The following is a 21,159-nucleotide window of genomic DNA, read 5'->3' as shown; positions in this document are numbered from 1 at the left end:
CTCTAACACCTGTCTCTGGGAAACTTCAGTATGGGCATATTTGGTTTAGCCTAAATGGGAGTTGTGGTTTCGCTTTGTTTGTTATAAAGGTGTTTGTTTTAGCAAATCAAATGTTTAGTGAAGCATCAGCACATTACAGTATACGTTGAGCATGATCAAAGAAATGAAATTTCCCCACTTTGGCTTCAAAGGAGCCTTCAGATAGATAGTTTTATGAGACACCAGTGTGAAAAGGGTCAGATAAGTATGTCAGCATTTCATTGCCAGGTATTTCCATTTCTGGATGGTTAAACCTGTATTGAGAGTAGAAGGAAAATTACAGCTCTGGCAATTCTGCAAGGAACACATGCAAAATGACCAAGGATACAGGACATAGTTCCTCTTTAAAGCTTAAGCAGTGTTGGAGCATAATGAAACATTGATTTAATGGTTTACTTTTTCCCACTCAGATTTTGGCTTGCAGACTGCCACCAAGTACTAGAGACTGTTGGGCTGGCAACACAGCTTTATAGAGAATTAATATGCGTTCCTTATATGGCAAAGTTTGTGATATTTGCCAAAATGAATGACCCTGTGGAATCCAATTTGCGCTGCTTCTGCATGACTGACGACAAAGTGGACAAAACTTTGGAGCAACAAGAGAACTTTGAGGAAGTTGCAAGAAGCAAAGACATTGAGGTACATTCCTCACAGCTGGCTTCCTCCTTGTAGGTGGGCAGTGTATTTTCCAAGTAGCAACACCTCCTGCAAAAGCCACAACAAACCCTGTTAAATAAAGCTTCACAGCAAGGCTGTGTCATGAAACTTCTCAAAAGAAGAACAAAGCAGGGCAAGACTAGAGAAGCATGAGGACTTGTCGATGTCCTAGTGCAGTCTGCAATGGAGTTTGTGCTCAGTGCTGTCAGGTTGCCCTGTCTGGGCCTTGCAGACAGAGGGAATTCTCCTCATTGGCCTTGCAGACACATAGTTATGAGTTGGCTGGCTTGTGGTGGAATCACTAACTTCTTATTTCTTGAAGAAAATGACACACTCTTACGTTAGAAAAGCCAGTCAGGTGGCTCGTGGTTTTCCAAACTGCCTGTACTCATAATACCTTGCCATAATGCACAGTGATACTCTCATTTGTTGTTGAATGTAACCAGCCGGGGATTTGTGTTAAACTCAGGAACTATCTGGGGGAAATCATAATGCTTATATGCATGAATCGTCTATTAAAAGAGGTTTTATTGACTTTTGTTTCTTGCTTTGATAGGTTCTTGAAGGAAAACCTATTTATGTTGATTGCTATGGAAATCTGGCCCCTTTGACTAAAGGAGGACAGCAACTTGTTTTTAATTTTTATGCTTTCAAAGAAAATAGACTGCCATTCTCTATCAAGGTAAAAGAAAAACAAACTAAAAAGTGATCCTATTCTTTCCACCCTTCCCACACTCCCTCTTCCTTGTTTCAGCCCTATAGAACTAACTTGCCCCTGGGATGTAAGTGTAGTTTTTAGTATGTGAATAACATGGAGAGGGTGCTTTTCTTGAAGCCACAGCAGAACTGCTGGCAGATCTGGGTACAGAATACCCATGATATGTTCACAACCTTTTAGTAAAACCATATCTCACATTAGAGCCCCAACATACTTACCAGTAGATCACAATTTCTGAGGGATTAAGCAAAGGAGATGCATTCAGTAACTTATTGTACTGTAGAGCAGCCTTCAGAAGGTGGGTGCAGACTGTTCATCTCTAAATGGCCATGAATGGCTCACTTTCCTTAGCCCTGTCACAGCTGCCCGACTGAAGAGGTTGTTAAGCATTTTGATAAATGCCAGAGCAAAACCTGGCAGAATAAAATGAAGTGAGCAGGCAGTGCCTGTCAGTAATACCCCAGTATGAAACTCACAAGCTAGACTAACTCAACACCTTGTCTTGCATGGATTTGCCATGAAGGAGCTTCAGACTGACCTATTTCACAGTAACACATTTTCTGCTTCAGCACCTCAGGCTGAGCTGCAGCTTGGTATTATTAGTCTTTACATACTAAAAAGAAAGAAATTGTAGAGAAAAATTGTAGGAAGAAATTCTACAATTAGAATCTAAAGCTCCTTGTAGAAAGAAATTCTGAGAACTGTTCCAGAAACGTCCTCTAGGACTCTGAATTACTACATATTACTATGCTGAATCAAAATTTCATTTCTAGGTCAGAGACACCAGCCAGGAACCCTGTGGTCGATTATCATTTTTGAAAGAACCAAAGACTACAAAAGGACTGCCACAAACAGCTGTTTGCAACTTGAATATCACTCTGCCAGCACACAAAAAGGTATTTGTTTGGAAAAGTAAACATTTTTCTCCAGGGTTGGGTTGGATTTATTTTTGTTCCTTTAGTTTTTTGTCTCTCTTTTTTTTTTATTTTATTTCCTGCTAGTCATAAAGAAACCCTGTGAACTGTCAGTAATGAGAATGCTTTGGAATATGATAAAGGCTTTTAAAATATATGTTTTATTGGTTTCTTGTTTGTAGAACGCTTTTAAAGTCTCTTGTTACTGTGGTGTCAAGTTCCTATAATTTTTACAGTTCTGTTTACAGCTCATGCTTCAGCCTGCAAGTCATAGGTTTATGCTTTCAGTAATGTCACGTGTTTATTTGCATTGGATGTAAGATTTTTTTTTTTTTTTTTTTTTTTTGCATTGACATTTTGGATTTGCTTTGCCTTATAAATCAGCTTGCATTTTGTGCTCCCAATTTGGTCCTTTTCATATCCTGATATTCTTTTCCCTGCTGTCCATTATAATATTCCTTGTCTCTGCAATGCATCTTGGGACCAAAAGGAAACAGAGTCAGATCAAGATGATGAGGTAATATAAACACTGTCTTCTGTTTTTATTTCCTTCAGATTTAGTGAAGAAAAGTAGTATGTTATAGAAAAAAACAAACAACTGTTTTTAACGGTGGTGTTGAATTGATACCTACAGAAAAGTAACTATATTCTTGACTTCTGATAGGCTGTTGTAAAACAGCAGAACTGCACAAATAAGGAAAACCCCATGATTATAAATTAAAAAATTAAAACAAACACTGAATAAAAGCAGTCTAAAATTTAACTCCTTTTCTTCTGGAAAAGGATATCTTTATGAATATCAGACCAAGTCAAATTCTGGCAGAATCAAGAAGAGTTTTGTGGATAATATTTTACCTCTTGGAATAACACTGACACTGCTATGGTAATTTTTTTTCTGAGAAGGAAGAAGATACTGCTGAGTCCACAGTAGTGGGCTTTGATATCTTACCTCTGTAAATAAACTGGATTCTTTAAAAAAAATAGTAAACCAGCCAAGAGAAATTTCTAGCTATTGTGTTCAAATCTATTTTCAAGTAAACCTCAGATATCTGCAGCTTAAAAACCTACTGTTTCATGGAAACTGCAACATTAGGTAGTTAGAAAATAGAGTGGGTTTTACTCATTAGAGTTAATTAAAGATGAGATCATCTTATTAAAAAAACCCAAAAAACTACATAGATATTTCCAATTTACCTAGCAGCAATTTTTTTTTCTCTTCCTGGTGGGAAATAAATAGCAGTTGTCACATGCTGGTTAAAATAGCTAAAAAAACCCTCCAAACAATAAAATGCAAAACATTCCTTATATGTTAAAAAATAGCAATAGAAAAAACATCACTTTATCTCCACAGAATTTGTTCCCAGTGAGCTGTTATATAGCTATAATAATAGTTTTGATTCTAAACAAACTGTATTTTTAGCTACACATTCAAGTGAGTTGATCTCTGAAGGACTTTTAATATTTAAGACACCACAGTAGCAGCTATGCCACTGAACGCAGCAACTTATGAGGCAATTTATTAGTTAACGAGAGTAGTCTTGCTTTCTAATCCACATCTTTGCATTTTGTGCATATTAAAAAATCCTCTCCCATGCCTTTTTTTGTCCTTAATGTATTCACTCTAAAGCCAGTTGTACATTGTGGTGTATGTGTGCTTTCGGGACAAACAGATCTGGGGGGGAAAACTCACTCGGTCTGAGTCGCACTCTTATGAATGTTGTGTCTGTACTTGTAGTTGTTTGTGTTGACCTCCTGTTTCTAGCCAAAGGCGGTTTATTTTACAGAGAATGAACAGTATCACACCATTTCTAGTAGCGTGAAGCAGTTTAAGTGATAATGCAATAAGACAGTAGTATGGAGATACTTTAAGGCAGGATAATGAGCTGCTCTTGCTACCTAAGCTCTTCTACCTCATAAACAGAGGGATGAACCCGAGGGCTCACTCTTAGGGCTGCAGCCCCTTCCCTGCTTGCTGTGGAAGGGTGGTCACTCCCAGCAGGTTTCTGTGGTCACTCCCAGCAGGTTTCTGTGATCACTCCCAGCAGGTTTCTGTGCAGCCACACTCCCTGCTCGGCAGTGCCTGGCACCCATCACACCCAGGAGCACAGGCTGCCTCTGCCCCCTCCCCACCTGCTCACACAAATTCGGCTTCAGCATGCCGTCCTGAAGCTGAATGGAAGCACCCATTCTCCCTTGGGGGGTCATGTGCCACAAAAGCAGCCCATCCTGCTGAGGTTTGAGGCCAGGGGCAGGGGTTCTCAAGGCCCTGAATCCTGCTGTGTTTTGTTGCAGACGGAGAAAGCTGACCGGCGCCAGAACTTCGTCTCCCTTGCTTTACGTAAGCGCTACAGCTATCTGACTGAGCCTGGAATGAGTGAGTTGCTCTTACCAAAGTACTAAACCATGTAGATGTGATTGCTCATAAGAAGAGACATTTTTTCTATAAACGTTGTATTTGGTGTCACTCTGGAGGAAAAAAAAAAGAAATAAAAAAGAGAGAAAAGAAAAAAAAAAAAGCTGCCTAAAACAAAATTCTTGGATGGTCTGTGAACTCTTGTGTTGTGAGAGCTTGAAGAATCCTGACTGGCAAGTTATGTGTGTTAGTTAAGTAAAAATGTAGTAGTTTTTGAAAATGTCATGTAGTTCCAGAGTAGGAGGATTGCAAATTACTTTCAAAAAGAGACTCTTCCTCTCCCCTTTGTATCATTAGAGAAAGATGCTGTAGAACGGAATGTTACACAAAAATTCAGAAAGCCACTCAGATAAGCACTTAAATGTTTGGATGCTTAGCCAAAATAGACTCTCTCATATTTTATATTTTCCCTCTTCTTTCTCCTCCCCTTCCCTTTTTCCTCTGTTCCCTGCAGATGCTTTTTATTCCCTGGCACCACACATTGCTTCCTCTTAAACATGTGTTCCCCTTGACCAGACCTGTGGCTTTTCTTTCCTTCCCAGTTAAATACAGCAATGTATTTGGCTTAGCTTTTCTTCCTCACTTCTCCTCTCTGAGGTCAACTGCTATTGTTCCCCATTTCCAGGCTTTTTCTTGCCTTTTTTTTCCCCTCTTTCGACTTCTCAGTTGCTACCCTGCAACAGACCCTTTGATATAATTCCATAAAATCCATAGACAAACTTCATCAGGTCTTGAAAGTTCCCACTGGATGGCTGCTGCTTAATTATCCTATAAGATCTGTGGCTTCTTTGGATCAGTTGTGCTCCAGAGTATGTTACACTTCTCAGGCCAGGAAGAGGACTCCAAGCATATAACATCTGAAGAAGCTATCAGATCTGCTGAGGCATCTTGATGGACTGTTAAGGTATTGTCACAGGCTTGATGGGAACTGAGAGAGAGGGAAAATGAAATTGCTGGAAAGAAGGTTGATGACTGTGTATATCGCTCACGATAAATTTTTCAGCCCTCACTGTGGAGAAAAAAAAGTCTTATTTATTCACCAAAAGTCCATTAAGTCTCATTTGCAAAAAATTGGCAGACAGATTTTTTAGCTCTTCAACTGTAAAAAGGAGCACAGAAGCAGCATCTTTAACGTTCCTGAATCTGTAATTTGACAGGCAAAAAAGAAGTTAGGAGGGCAGCCTGTAGGTTTGCTTGCCTCACCAGTCACTTGTGACAGACCGGCTCATCATGGTGCAGTTAGGTTCTTGTAAAGACACATCCTAACACTAACTGCTGAACAAGTTATTAGCTAGCTCTTTTCAGAATCATTTTGGGGTTTGTTTCTTGACCTCAAGACTGTATGAACTTTTGGTGAATGTTAGCAGCTACTGCTAATTAAATATTCATAATAAATAATATAATTGATAATATCTTCATAATAGTTCATTTAATGAAATACATTATGAGGTTTTTTTCCGGGTGGGGAGAGAGAAGTATGTTTCCACTTAAAAATACTGTAATAAGGAAAAGTGGGTGTTTCTTGATTCAGTCTGTGCCAGTCAGGCCTAGTACTCAAGCTCTCTTCAACATAAATGTTCTTACGAAGTCTCACCAGCCATCCACATTGACTTCTGGGCTTTGGATTGGCTTTTATAGGGCCAGCACATTTCTCCTTGCAGGATATGGACCTGTGGTGCACTGAATATTCACTATTTTATAGGAGTGTGTGTGCTTTAACAGTTTAGTGATAATCTTGTTGAACTTCTTTCACTGTGAGTTACTGTCTGTCTATAAGACAGATCAAGCAGGTTTGACAAATTATTAGTGTAATTTCAGAGAAAGGTGTGTTGAATAAATTCTTTGGATATTTTAGCTCCATTTCTAATTCCAACTTAAAAAAAAAATCCTCAAACTTGCTTTCAATGTCAACTCTCTGAATGTTATTGCTGTATCAGAGGATATGTTTGTGTAATGGGATTCCCAGAAATACTTTCTGACATGAGTGCCTCCTGTGATGCAAAATGTGGTTGATGATGATTCTGTTCAAAATGCCTATGAATAAGCTGAGAGTTCTGGGGGATGATAACATTTAACAGATTTGTCCTTGCCAGGAATTTATTTCATAATCTATTTTTCTTCAACTGCTTTTCTAATGTTACCTTTTGAGAACTGTAAAGTTGAACAGGTCTGTCTTTGAGCTGATACAAGAAATCTCCTCAAAAGGTACCAAGACACTACATCTTGTAGAAAAAGTGTACTCTTCTTTTAATGACCTCTTGTGAAATGATTTTGTAAGGTTTACGTATTTGTGCTTAATACACCATACAAAATGTATTAATCTGTGTGCTCGTTCTGACATGACATTTGTGCATGAATAAAAACTGATTCAGTTGCTTTGCCTGCTCACGACTATCATGCATCATACTTGCCATATTTCATTTACGACATATGCTTCTTAAAATCATTTCATGAAAAGTTTTACTTTGACTTTTACCAGACAAAAGGAATATTGCATGAGAAACAAATGCATATGTTCCTTTCTTTCTTTCTTTCTTTCTTTCTTTCTTTCTTTCTTTCTTTCTTTCTTTCTTTCTCTCTCTCTCTCTCTCTCTCTCTCTCTTTTCTTTTCTTTTCTTTTCTTTTCTTTTCTTTTCAAGATTGACTCAGAAAAGCTCTTGCTCTTATTGGCTTTGTGAGTGTGAAGCATATCCGAATTGTGCATGGAAGATAGAGATTTGAATTTATTCCAGTTGCTTCACAGTTTGCACATCAATTGCCTGTCACTTAAAGGAATTTTGGTTTCTGCATGAAATAGTTTTGAAGTGGTTTAAGAAAAGATTTTAGCTACATAATGTCATTTTACGCAAGTTTATATTTTTGTATAGGTTCAAATCTGAACAGAACAACAATATAAATTATTAAATGGATAATTATAGTTGCACAAAGCAGAGACATACCTAAACAGGCAAAATAAAGCTGATACAAGTATTTCAGAAGTAGCACATCAGAAAGTCAATAGGAAGTAAGAGAAGAAATTTTGATGTGACTTTATTTTTACCTTATGGATTCCTTTTGTGTGTTTTCTGTTCTCCATTGTTTGCAGATTTGGTTGCGATGTGCTTTCTGTCTTCCATTTCATGTTGCTTTTTGGTTTGGACCAGTTACCAGTATATGGCTCATTCCTAATTTTTTTCTTTCCTTTTTTAAATCTTCTTTTGCCTCCTTCATCCCAACTCATGCAAACAATTGTACTTGCTTTTTGTAATATTACAACGTTTACTGACCAATTTTCTTCTCTGGTCTCTCTGTTTTTCAACCATTTTTGTTGATTTTTATGTTTGATTTTAATTTAACAATTTAAGAAACAGTTGAACGGAGTGCAGGAGCAACAAGATCCCTACCTGCTACTTACTCATACAAGCCATTCTTTTCAACACGGCCATATCAGTCATGGACAACTGCTCCAATTACAGTGCCTGGGCAAACCAAATCAGGCTTCACTTCCTTATCAAGCTCTTCCTCTAACACTCCTACAGCTTCCCCATTAAAATCAATATGGTCTGTTTCTTCTACTTCTCCAATCAAATCCACGTTAGGAGCTTCTACCACATCCTCAGTTAAATCTGTTAGCGATGTAGCATCTCCGATTAGATCGTTTCGGACAATCTCTTCGCCAATAAAAACTGTGGTCTCGCAGCCTCCCTACAACATGCAGGTCACTTCGGGTTCTTTCGTCAGAGCTCCCGCAGTCACAGAAGCTGCCAGTCTCAAAGGGCTGGCCTCCACTACCACATTCCCCTCTCGGACATCTCCAGTGACTACAGCAGGATCTCTCTTGGAGAGATCGTCCATAACCATGACGCCTCCAGCATCCCCCAAATCCAACATTAACATGTACTCTTCGAGCTTGCCGCTTAAATCGGTTATCACATCAGCATCCTCACTTTTGTCGTCCCCTCTAAAGTCAGTGGTGTCACCTGCTAAGTCGGCAGTTGATGCCGTATCATCCACTAAAGTCATGATGGCCTCGTCTCTCTCGTCGCCAGCAAAACATGTAGCTGGGCACACAGATGTACCATTGCTAAACGGCTCTGTGTCACCTCTGAAATACCCATCTTCTGCCAACCTAATAAATGGATCCAAAGCTGCAGGTGTTTTTCAAGACAAGATCTCTGCAGCTGCACATTCTGCAACTTGTGCTGCTAATGCAGTTGCTGACACGGCTGAGAGAGTGTTTTCGACAGCTACAACAATGTCCTTTTCTCCACTCAGGTCATTTGTGTCTTCAGCACCATCAGCTTTCCAGTCAATGAGAACTCCTCCTGCAGGTGCTTTGTACACAGCCCTTGGGTCAATATCTGCAACTACCTCATCAGTAACTTCATCAACGATAACAGTGCCAGTATATTCTGTAGTCAATGTTTTGTCTGAACCAGCATTAAAGAAGCTCCCAGAGTCGTCTTCACTTACAAAATCGGCCGCTGCGTTACTGTCACCTATTAAAACATTGACTACAGAGGCACGCACACAGCCTACCTTTACTCGAACTTCATCTCCAATAAAATCATCCTTGTTTTTAGCACCCTCTGCTCTCAAATTGTCCACACCATCTTCCTTATCCTCCAGTCAGGAGATACTGAAAGATGTTGCTGAAATGAAGGAGGATCTGATAAGAATGACTGCGATATTGCAGACAGATGTCGCAGAGGACAAGCCGTTCCAACCTGACATACCGAAAGAGGGTAGAATTGATGATGAAGAGCCTTTTAAAATTGTTGAGAAAGTAAAAGAGGACTTAGTAAAAGTTAGTGAGATTCTGAAAAAGGATGTGTGTTTAGAAAGTAAAGGGTCGGCTAAAGTATCCAAAAGTGATCAAGGACACCTGTCTGAGGATGACTGGGTAGAGTTCAGTACAGAGGAGATTGATGAAGCGAGACAGCAAGCTTTGACAAGCCCTCCCATATCTGTTCCAGAGAAGGTCCAAATTAAAACTAAAACCGTGTCGGAAAAGGATTATAGCTTGTCAAAAGTTATTGATTACTTAGCAAATGATATCGGTAGCAGTTCATTAACAAACATAAAGTACAAGTTTGAAGAGGGGAAAAAAGAAGGTGAAGAGAGACAAAAGCGCATTTTAAAACCAGCCATCGCTTTGCAGGAACATAAACTTAAAATGCCTCCAGCCTCCATGAGGCCTTCAACATCAGAAAAGGAGTTATGTAAAATTGCAGACTCCTTTTTTGGAACAGACACTATTTTAGAGTCTCCAGATGACTTTTCTCAACACGATCAAGATAAAAGTCCCTTGTCTGACAGTGGCTTTGAAACGAGGAGCGAAAAGACACCTTCTGCCCCACAGAGTGCTGAAAGCACGGGGCCAAAACCACTTTTCCATGACGTGCCCATCCCTCCCGTCATTACAGAAACAAGAACTGAGGTAGTTCATGTCATCCGCAGCTACGAACCGTCATCAGAAGATATTCCAGAGCAGAAGGCAGAGGAACTACCAGCCTCAAAACCTACCCCTGCGTTTATGGAGCTGGAGCAAAAACCTTCTGGGTCCATTAAAGAGAAGGTTAAAGCTTTCCAAATGAAAGCCAGTGGCAGTGAAGAAGACGACCATAAGTGCGTCCTTAGTAAAGGTGTCCGAGTAAAAGAAGAAACTCATATCACTACAACAACTAGGATGGTTTATCATAAACCTCCATGCACAGAAAGTACCTCAGAAAGAATTGAGGAAACAATGTCCGTTCATGACATAATGAAAGCCTTTCAGTCTGGACGTGACCCTTCCAAAGAACTGGCAGGTCTGTTTGAACACAAATCATCAGTAACGTCTGATGTTAGCAAGTCTGCTGAAACTTCACCACAACATGCAGAGAAGGACAGCAAAATGAAACCCAAACTGGAGCGAATAATAGAGGTCCATATTGAACAAGGTAATCAGGCTGAACCTACTGAAGTCATTATTAGAGAAACAAAAAAGCATCCAGAGAAAGAAATGTATGTATATCAGAAAGACTTACCTCGGGGAGATATTAACTTAAAAGAGTTGGAAAAACATGATGCTTTTCCTTGTTCAGACGAACAAGGTCAGCAAGAAGAAGAGGAGCTCACGGCCGAAGAGTCACTTCCTTCTTATCTGGAATCCTCTAGAGTTAACACTCCCGTGTCCCAGGAAGAAGACAGTCGCCCTAGTTCTGCTCAACTCATGTCTGATGACTCTTACAAAACACTGAAGCTTTTGAGTCAGCACTCAATAGAATACCATGATGATGAGTTGTCAGAACTAAGAGGGGAGTCTTACAGGTTTGCTGAGAAAATGCTTCTTTCAGAAAAGCTAGATGTGTCTCATTCTGATACTGAGGAGTCAGTTACTGACCATGCTCTACCCCTTAGTGCAGAGTTACAGGGGACTGATAAACGATGCAGAGAAAAAGTAGCTACTGCCCCCAAAAAAGAGATTCTCTCCAAAATCTATAAAGATGTATCTGAAAATGGTATAGGTAAAATGTCTAAGGAGGATCATTATGATAAAGTGACAGTGTTACACTACACTGGAGATGTTAGTAGTCACAAACATGCGATGTGGATGCGCTTTACTGAGGACAGATTAGACAGAGGTAGAGAAAAGTTGATATATGAAGACAGGGTGGACAGGACTGTTAAAGAGGCAGAAGAAAAACTGACTGAAGTATCCCAGTTTTTTCGGGATAAAACAGAGAAGTTGAATGATGAGCTACAGTCTCCAGAGAAAAAGCAGCATAAAAAAAATGGCAAGGAAATACATTCTAGCCAGAGCTCTGCCAGCAGCAGCCCTGAGAAAGTTCTGCTCTCTGAATTGCCATCGTCTGGGGATGAGTGGAGTAAGGTGAAGCAATATGCACATGATGGGAAGTGCTTTCCCAAGGTGGATGAAAGAAAAGCATCCAGTTTGCCCAGCAGTCCTGAAAAAAGGATATATGTGCAACCTGCAGAGGACTCTAAACGAACTATGGAACACAAAGGAAGTGCTCAGCAGACTGGAGTACCTGAGACTGGATTTCAGCTGAAGCAATCAAAGCTCAGTTCCATTAGGCTTAAATTTGAACAAGGTATAAGTCCCAGAAGTAAGGACGTAACTCAAGAAGAAAAAAAGCTGGATGGTCAGTCCAAAATTCCAGTAAAAAAATTGCAAGAAAGTAAGTTACCAGTGTATCAGTCCTATTCGAGAGAGAAACACGCAAGGCAAATAGAGGTCATTGATGGGGGCACAGCTTTACAGAAAGAAGTGAAAATACATGAAGCCCTTGTTCCAGGTAAAGGGAAAGCTGTGGAAGACTTTCACGCTTCAGACACACAAAAACAAAGAACTGAGGAAATGAGGAAAAGTGTGCCAGAATGCTTGCCAGAACCACGGGCAAAAGACCTGGTGTATGGCTCAGACTCAACAACGAAGGGACACTGGGACAAAAAAATCTACAGGACATGGGAAAGTCCTGGAACTTCTAACCATAAAACACAGAAGGAAAAGCTTTCACATGTGCTGGTTCCAGATACAGTAAAAGAAAACCATGTTGATCATGCTGAATCTAAAACTGACAAAAAAAGCGAATTTATCACTGTGACAGAGCACAAAGTGGCCTCAAATGGAATTAATTCAGAAGAAGTGAAGGAACTGACTGTAAAATCCCCCTCAAAAAGGGTTTTGTACAGAGAATTTGTTGTCAGGGAGGGGGAACGTAATGGTGAAGTGGCTGATAAAATATCCAAAAGGAAAGAAGAAATTGCTGTGTCCCATATTCCAGTCAGAATTGTTGAGGAGAAGAGAGCCATGCTTGATGGTGTCTATGAACTTTCAGCTAAAGTATCCCAGTCAGCTGTGATTCAGGAGAAAGTTGAAAGACAGATTGATTATGTGGAAGATGAAAAAATTAAGCATTCAGAAATCAGAAAAGTTACCAAGCAGCAGAGCTCCATAGGTCTAAGTCCTCCTGCTGAGGAAACAGAGCTATCCCCTAGCAAATCACCAGATTCTTTAGAATGTAGCCCAGGAAAGGAATTTCCTTCAAGTGATGTAGTTGACCCCGGTGCCAGTGATTACTTGGATAAAGTTGCACCACTAGTAAGCACTGAGGGAGTAAAAGAAATTAAGACCTTACCTGTTTATGTCAGTTTTGTTCAAGTAGGAAAGCAATATGAAAAAGAGGTACAACAAGGAAGTATTAAAAAAATTGTCAGTCAGGAAAGTAAGACAGTCCAAGAGACAAGGGGGACATTTTACACAGCTAGGCAGCAAAAGCAACCTCCTTCTCCACAAGGTAGTCCAGAAGATGACACGCTAGAACAAGTGTCCTTTATAGACAGCTCTGGTAAAAGCCCTTTAACACCAGAAACACCGAGTTCAGAGGAAGTGAGTTACGAGTTTACATCTAAAACACCTGACTCACTAATAGCTTTTATCCCAGGCAAGCCCAGCCCTATACCTGAGGTGTCTGAGGAGTCAGAGGAGGAAGCAGAGGCTAAGACAACATCTGTGAAACAGGCAGAGGTTGAGGAACCACAGGTTGACAAAACATTACCTAATCTTATAAATAAGGACTCTAACAAAAGACCCAAAGGTAACAGAGTTGCCTATATTGAATTCCCTCCTCCTCCACCACTGGATGCAGATCAAGGCGAGTCTGAAAAGAAGCCTCATTATTCCACTGAGAGCGAAATGGAGATGACAGAAGTGAACTTGCAAGATGAGCATGACAAGTGCCAACTGGCTGAACCTGTCATCAGAGTACAGCCACCTTCTCCTGTGCCACCGGGAGCAGATGTCAGTGACTCCAGTGATGATGAATCCCTCTATCAACCCGTTCCGCTTAAAAAGTACACATTCAAACTGAAAGAGCTGGAAGATGACCAGAAAGAAACCTCAAAACCCAGAGCCCCTGAAAAGATTGAGAAACAGAAAGAGTTAGGACATCCCACTTCTGGGAAACCCAATGAGTTTGACACTGGGCTTGATTCACCCCAGAATGATGTAGTGCAAAACGGGAGTAACAATGACCAGTCTGTCACAGAGTGTTCCATAGCAACCACTGCAGAATTCTCCCATGATACCGATGCGACAGAGATTGACTCTCTGGACGGTTATGATTTGCAAGATGAAGATGATGGTTTAACTGAGAGTGATTCTAAACTTGCAGGTCCGGCAGTTGAAACCAAAAAGGACGTATGGACTACAGAAGGCATTCTAAAGCAGACTGATCGTTGCTTTAGCCAGAGTAAGCTTGAAGTCATTGAGGAGGAAGGCAAGGTAGGCCCTGAAGAAGACAAGACGCCTTCAAAAGGTCCATCTTCTGACAAAGCCGGAGATAAGAGCGATAAGAAGTCAGGGGCACAGTTTTTCTCTTTGGAAGGCAGACACCCTGACAGGACTGTATTTCCTGACTCCTATTTCAGTTACAAAGTAGACGAAGAATTTGCAACGCCTTTCAAAACTGTGGCCACCAAGAGTCTAGATTTTGACCCGTGGTCCAATAACCGAGGTGACGATGAAGTCTTTGAGCCTAAATCAAGGGATGATGAGGCTAAGCCATTTGGTCTGGCAGTGGAAGACAGATCTCAAGCAACAACACCTGACACAACACCAGCCAGAACTCCAACAGATGAGAGTACGCCAACTAGCGAGCCCAACCCCTTCCCATTTCATGAGGGGAAGATGTTTGAGATGACTCGCAGTGGTGCAATTGACATGAGCAAGAGGGATTTTGTTGAAGAAAGACTCCAATTTTTTCAGATTGGTGAGCATACTTCTGAAGGGAAGTCAGGGGACAAGGGGGAAGGGGATAAAAGTACAGTCACTGCCATCACACAGCCACAGGCAGGGGACAGCACTGTAGAAACAAACCTAGAGAGACCAGTAGAAACAACAGCAGTTGAAAATATGCCCGGCATCCAGGCCAGTGGAGATTGCATGGAACAAACACTTGGTAGTAACTCAATGGAGAAATCATCGGCAGCAGTAAACGCTTCCAAAGTTGATCCCAAATTGCGCACACCAATTAAAATGGGAATTTCTGCTTCCACCATGACTCTGAAGAAAGATGGCCCTGGCGAAGTGACAGATAAGATAGAAGCTGTGATGCCAAGTGGTGAGGGATTAGAAAATGAAACCATAGCAGTGATTGCGAGTTCAGCTTCTAGCCAGACAAGCTGTAGGCAAACAGAAAACACTGATTTCCCAAAAGATAATTTTAATAACAACAACAATTTGGATTCATCTGCTGTCTCTACAGATGATATTACCTGTAATGTAGTGCTAAAAGAACATTTGGAACCGAAATGTTCCCTCCAGAAAGCTAATCAAGCGAAAAGCCCTTCAGGAAAAGGTACAGGGACAACACAAGGACACAGAGTAAGAGATAAGCAAAAGCCACACGGAGAGCAGCAAAAGTCAACAGAGTTGGTAGGAGCTAGAGGAAAATCAAAGCTTCCTGTAAAGGCCAGCTCAGTAAAACAAGTCTTTTCACAAAATAATCTCCAGAGCAATGCAGGGAGTAAAGCGAAAGAGGCTAGTAAGCCTGACAAAGCAAAACAAAATAATTCTTCTCCCTGTCTAGAAGCAAGGTCTAGGATTCCTGTAAAAAACACACATAGGAGTAATCTAGCTAGAAGAACTCCAGCCCTGCCAAAACAAGAGCAGGTAGAGAAAGAAAAACCAAAACAACTTCCTTCTAAATTACCAGTAAAGGTAAGATCTACCTCCGTCACCATGACAACAGTTAAAGTAAAGAAAAATCAGCTTAGGGAGGTATGTAAACATTCTATTGAATATTTTAAGGGAATTAGTGGTGAGACATTAAAGCTTGTGGATCGTCTTTCTGATGAAGAGAAAAAGATGCAGTCAGAGGTCTCTGATGATGAAGAAGACAGTACATCAAGGAACACATCCTTATCAGAAGCTACTCAAGTTTACCAGCCTTCCATTACACCGAAGTCTGCTAGAGACATGAGAACAGAGGCAGCATCTATAAAATCAAAGATTGAAAAGGCCGACAGTGAGAGGAGGAGGAGTAAGAGGACTGGTGAGAATGAAGGCAGTCAGGTTTCTGGAGCTCTCATGGCTCACCTCGTGGAGATCAAGCCTAGTTTGTAAAACTTTCAACTTGTTGATCCTAGTGCATGAACTGTTGTGATTGCCTGTGGAGTGACCTAACTGTAGTTTTCATTCTGTCATTGTCATCTGTATGTGCTGTCTTATACTCTTTTTTCTTCCTTCAAACAAATTCTGTACTGTAGAAAGCTAGTGAAGCATGCCAAAGACATTCATGTAACTCAGAAGTTGATGTAACTCAGAAATTGAAAGATGTCTTTTGTGACAGTATATTTGTTCTGTCAAAGTAGAGAAAAGAGACAATAATCTGGCCTTGGTGGTTTTCACCAGTAATTGAGCAACTTGTCTACAGTCTTAACAGCTAGATTGTCAGCATGTTTGGTTTCATTACACGACATCATGTAGTTTTTACATTTTGGCTTTACACAGGTAAAAATCTAAAAGCTGCGAAAAAATTTTGTTTTGTAGGTTATTAGGTCACACAATCATTCTAGTAAACAATATAAGCACTGTCAACTTAGTCAATTAAAGCTATTATTTATAATAAACTATTATCCAGTATTGTGGTTTTCTGTGCAAAATCTTTTTAATTGAGAAATTGTAAATCACAGGTCCACAGAGTCCATGTGAACGGACAGATATAAGGATGGCAATTGTAGCTGATCACCTAGGACTTAGCTGGACAGGTAAGCTTTTCTGCTTTAATATTGAAATCAGTCTTTGCTATTGCATTTTTAGGTATTCTTTTACTGAGAGGAGTAGCCAGGCTACATCAGGCTCTCCCAAATTCACAGCCAGGCCAGCTTCCCAAAGCTTGCAGTATATTGCTGGGCAAAGATGCCTAATAGGAAATTATTCCTTGATCTTCCAATAAATCAAGGAGAAAATAGCTAAATGGCTTTCCTCTCAAGACATTCTCCCAGGGAGCTGAGAGGCTGTACCTGTCTGGGCTCAGGGCTGCCCCTGGGGTGTTTGCTGTCCCTGGATAGAAGTTTCCCCCAAGCCCTGGTTGCAGGGAGCCCAGCAGCCAGGCAAGTCAATGCTGGAGGCTCTGCCCACCTGTAGCCCCCTAGCCTGCCCTTCCTGGGCTCACAGCTGCAGCAGCCAGCTCTGCCAGGGCTCAGGTGACGACAGCACTAGTACTGAGCGGCACAGGGTGCTCCCAAGGGAATAACCATCAGTGGCAATAAACGGAGTTTATAAATTAGCAGTGATGAGGCAATCTCCAGGGAGGGCTTTTTCATCATGTTTAAGTGGCTTACTGAGTGTAAGTGTGATAATTGTTCCCAGAGATAATTGAAATTCAAAATTATATCTTAGGAAATTAAAGTATGGGGATATAATGCCATGTTCATTGTTACCTGTGAAGTTTGTGTCAGGCAGTTTTGTTGATGTCTCTATGACCTATGAAAGTTATTCTTTTTAAGCTTGACGGGGCAATTAAGGGATTTGTGCTTTATTTGGTGGTTTTCTGTTTGTTTTCTTTTCTCGCTTGCTTTTTTTGTCTTTATAGAACTGGCAAGAGAACTGAATTTTTCTGTGGATGAAATAAATCAAATCCGAGTAGAAAACCCGAATTCTCTTATTGCTCAGAGCTTCATGTTATTAAAAAAATGGGTTACCAGAGATGGGAAAAATGCTACAAGTAAGTTCAAGTAGTTACTTTTGTTGTTTATAAGTTATAGCCCATTTCATCTGCTGCCAAGTTGAAGAAAACATTATGAACGTCTTTCACAAACCATCAATGAAAAAAAGGAGTTTCAGTTACATTTTTACCAAGAGTCAGAAATATGTCATATTTACTCACTATATATGCAGAAGGAAATGATCTGTTCTCCACATCCATCATTGATGTGAGAAGTAATGAACTTGAATTCCAGTAAATAAAATAATAGGGGAAACTTTCCAATAGCAAGGAATGTGAAACATGGAAATGACTGACTGAAAAATTTAGGTAGTCTCACAGTATTGCAGGTCATAGGAAAAGGCTAAACTTCCTCCTAGGAGGAGTGATGGAGACACTGATTCTGTTCTGATAATTCTGGGTTTATCTGTACATTTCACTAGAATTACTCAAAATGAAAGACATTTTTGTGTGGCATCAGTGTTACCCTTCTCTGATCCACAAAATCCTACAGACCATATGAGTCTCCTTTGATCTCTTTCACTGTAAAAGGAGTTTCCAGTGTTACTGTGTGGTCACAACAGGATTATTGTAAATGAGATTTCATGATGTACTGCATGAATAGCCTTGTATGCATTATTACCTACATGACTGCCTATTCTGTTGTTCCTCAGAATGGTAAAAGGATTTTTACTCTGCCTTTACACTCCAGTAAAAGGATATTTTGTGTCAGTAGTAAGTAAATATGTTCTTTAAGAACTATCTGACCTTATCCTTTGTGCCTTTTGTGTTGTAATATAATTATACTTGGAAAAAGTATAGACTCTTAATAGATGTGTATCTTGAATAAGTAGGCAGCTGAATGACTGCTCAGACATATGCTGGAGTTTGCTAGAACCAAAGGCATTGGGACATGCCAGCAATTTGTAAGTAATGCAGTGTGAATGTAGCTGAGAAAAATTATCACACAGTTCTGCAATGCTGAACCTTTTTCTGATGTGCTTTATTTTTCTTTTCAGCTGATGCCTTAACTTCTGTATTGACAAAAATTAATCGAATAGATATCGTGACCCTGTTGGAAGGACCAATATTTGATTATGGAAATATTTCAGGCACCAGAAGTTTTGCAGATGAAAATAACGTATTTCATGATCCCATTGATGGTAATTGAATTCTGTAGTCATATTTAATTCAGTGACGTGTCCAATAATACAATAATGTTGTACAAACCAGACTTTAAAGAAAGATTGTAAGTTCTACTGGAAGAATAATTTTAAATGTGTAAAGGGATTTTCCTCTCCTAAAGCATGATACAATAGAATCATAGAATATCCTCAGCTGGAAGGGACCTGTGAAAATCATCGAGTCCAACTCTTGGCCCTGCACAGGACAGCCCCAAGAATCACACCATGTGCCTGAGAGCATTGTCCAAACGCATCTTGAACTCTGGCAGGCTTGGAGCTGTGACCACTTCTCTGTTCCAGTGCCTGACCACCCTCTGGGTGAAACGCCTCTTCCTAATACCAGCCTAAACCTCCCCTGACACATCTTCCTGCTGAATCATGTTCAACTTCCCATCGACCATGGCCCCCAGGTCCCTTTCCACGGGGCTGCTCTCCAGCCTCTCATTCCCCATCCTGTGCACACAGCCAGGGTTGCCCCATGCCAGGTGCAGAACCCAGCACTTGTCTTTATTAAACTTACATGGTTGGTGATTGCCCAGCCATCCCTGTCTTGGAGCTGCTCCCAATCCCATATCATCAGCAAACTTCCTTAGTACACCTTCAAGTCCTGCATCCAAGTCATTTATGGGGATATGTAGATTGCACATTAATATATCAAAGAATAAACTCAGAGTCCCATGAATGTGTGCCTGAGTAAAAACACTGGTTCCCACCAGGCTCAGTGTCAGTTGACAAGACCAAGCTTTTCTCCTGCAACAGTTGTCCTTTGTGACTTACCCATGTCTATTTTTATGTACCTGATATTCAATGCTTGACAATTTACCTGGAAATACATGTATTCTTTGGCTTCCTGTCTAGATATGTAGTAGTAAAAATTCTGCAAGAAAAAAAAAAGAAGAACAATGGGGGGAAAGTATATAATGTTTGCATGGAATAAATTAATGTGCAATTTACTACCAAGCCTCTTTGAGACCTGTGAACATGGATTGCTTTATGACTTTTACGTGGACCATTTCTCCAATGGCAGTAGAAAAATTAAGAAAATGTTTTATTAGTGCATGAGTGGATATCTTTTTCAGTCTGCTAATGGGTAAAGTTGTGTGATAATTTTCACATGGAAACTGTATCACCTGAAAGCAGAACTGTGCAGGTTAAATTTGAGTCAGATTACAAACAAAACTGAAATTCTCCTTGTAAAACAAAATTTCCATAGAAGTGCTTACTATTTATCAGTATACTGAAGATGCTAAATGATGACTTCTTCTTGGTTCAAATGTTAGATTAACAGGCACTGGATTATTACTTTGATTTTATTAATTTATAAATTGCTCCTGAAATAAGGTGGGGTTTTTTTGTAAGTAACATTTCTTTGGTTTTTGTAATTTGTTCAATTATGTTTTGGCTTTCTCTGTATTTTAGTAAGATTTTTTTTTTCTTCAGAGCGTATGAGCTCAGTGTACCTCCATTATTGAGCAGCATTGCTGGTCATTGAATCATTGCACTACAGAAATAGTTTTCTGTTGACATTTTAAGAAAGTTCCTCTTGAAATGTTGCTTGAGCCTTTTGATAGTAGCATCAATGTTTTTTATGAAAAAAGCGCTTCTCTGCAGTTGCTTTGTGTCTCTCCTCTTCTCTGAACCTTCCTCAAGCTTCTTTCCTCACCAAGACCAGACCACCTTTGCCTTTCTCTCGGCTGGTTCAGGGAACAAACCCCCAAGCCCTGTTGATGCACCTCCCCTTGCAGGCAGCACAATGTCCAGTTAACCACACAGCATGTGTTTTTTCCTTTCCTAGGTTGCCCAACCTCATTTGCCAGAATGCGAACTTAAGGTTTCGTTGCCATTTTTTTATGTGTGTATTCAGTTCAATCATTTCGTATGGTTTTTTTTTAATGTTTTCATCAATTTTTCTTTTCTCTTTATTTGATCAGTGTATCTGATTGTACCAATGTTACCAAGATCACCTCAATCTTCAAGATCACCAAGATCTCCTTACTCACCACAGTCCTCTCATCCGTATAACTTCACTGTACCTGAAATATTCATATAGCTCTCCCTTGTTGTGTTTTTCTTCTTTTATCCCTTCATTAACTTCCTTACTTTAGTGTTTCTCTCCTGCTGTGTATTTAGATCTACTATCTTTTAGTATCCTCATTAGGATCCATGTCTGTTCTTCATTCTTCAGATAGTCCATTCTTGTACTCTGTGGTTAAATTGGAGGTATATGTTAGTAACACTGTATTTCTGGTATTGTGTATTTTTATATAAAAGCATATTAAAAATGTGGACCTGTTTTAGAAAGAATACCTGCTGACAAAAAAGTGGCTGTCCTGTATTATGATCTACTGCTGTCTTTAAAATCTGTTCATTAAACTTCCAAATTTAAAAAACAAAAATAAATAAAAGCTTGGAAATAAAGATTTACACAATATGGCTGCAAGAGATTGTCTTGTATGTAAAGGGACAACCACCCTTGTCCACATTTGATTTATTGCATGCCCATAAGACAATCTGCTATAGCTTGAAAATGTTTAAAATGGCT

The 21,159-nt window shown here is 40.0% G+C and overlaps 1 protein-coding gene across 1 annotated transcript in view; it reads left to right on the top strand.

Annotated features, from left to right (window-relative positions):
- Positions 1-21,159, top strand: part of ANK3 (ankyrin 3) — a gene marked incomplete at its 5' end in the record, with an annotated part of 195,921 nt that overhangs the window by 153,222 nt on the left and 21,540 nt on the right. Inside the window, 9 exon segments of the mRNA XM_083866821.1 lie at positions 450-678; positions 1,253-1,378; positions 2,188-2,310; positions 2,819-2,845; positions 4,621-4,702; positions 8,086-14,496; positions 16,421-16,495; positions 17,323-17,454; positions 18,453-18,596. Of these exon segments, the coding sequence (XP_083722947.1) occupies positions 450-678; positions 1,253-1,378; positions 2,188-2,310; positions 2,819-2,845; positions 4,621-4,702; positions 8,086-14,496; positions 16,421-16,495; positions 17,323-17,454; positions 18,453-18,596 (7,349 nt within the window).

The sequence above is a fragment of the Zosterops lateralis genome (assembly GCF_965231275.1).
Source record: "Zosterops lateralis genome assembly, chromosome: 8".
Classification (NCBI taxonomy): Eukaryota; Metazoa; Chordata; class Aves; order Passeriformes; family Zosteropidae; genus Zosterops; species Zosterops lateralis.
Note: the sequence above shows the minus strand (reverse complement) of the source record. Positions and strands in the feature narration are given on the sequence as shown.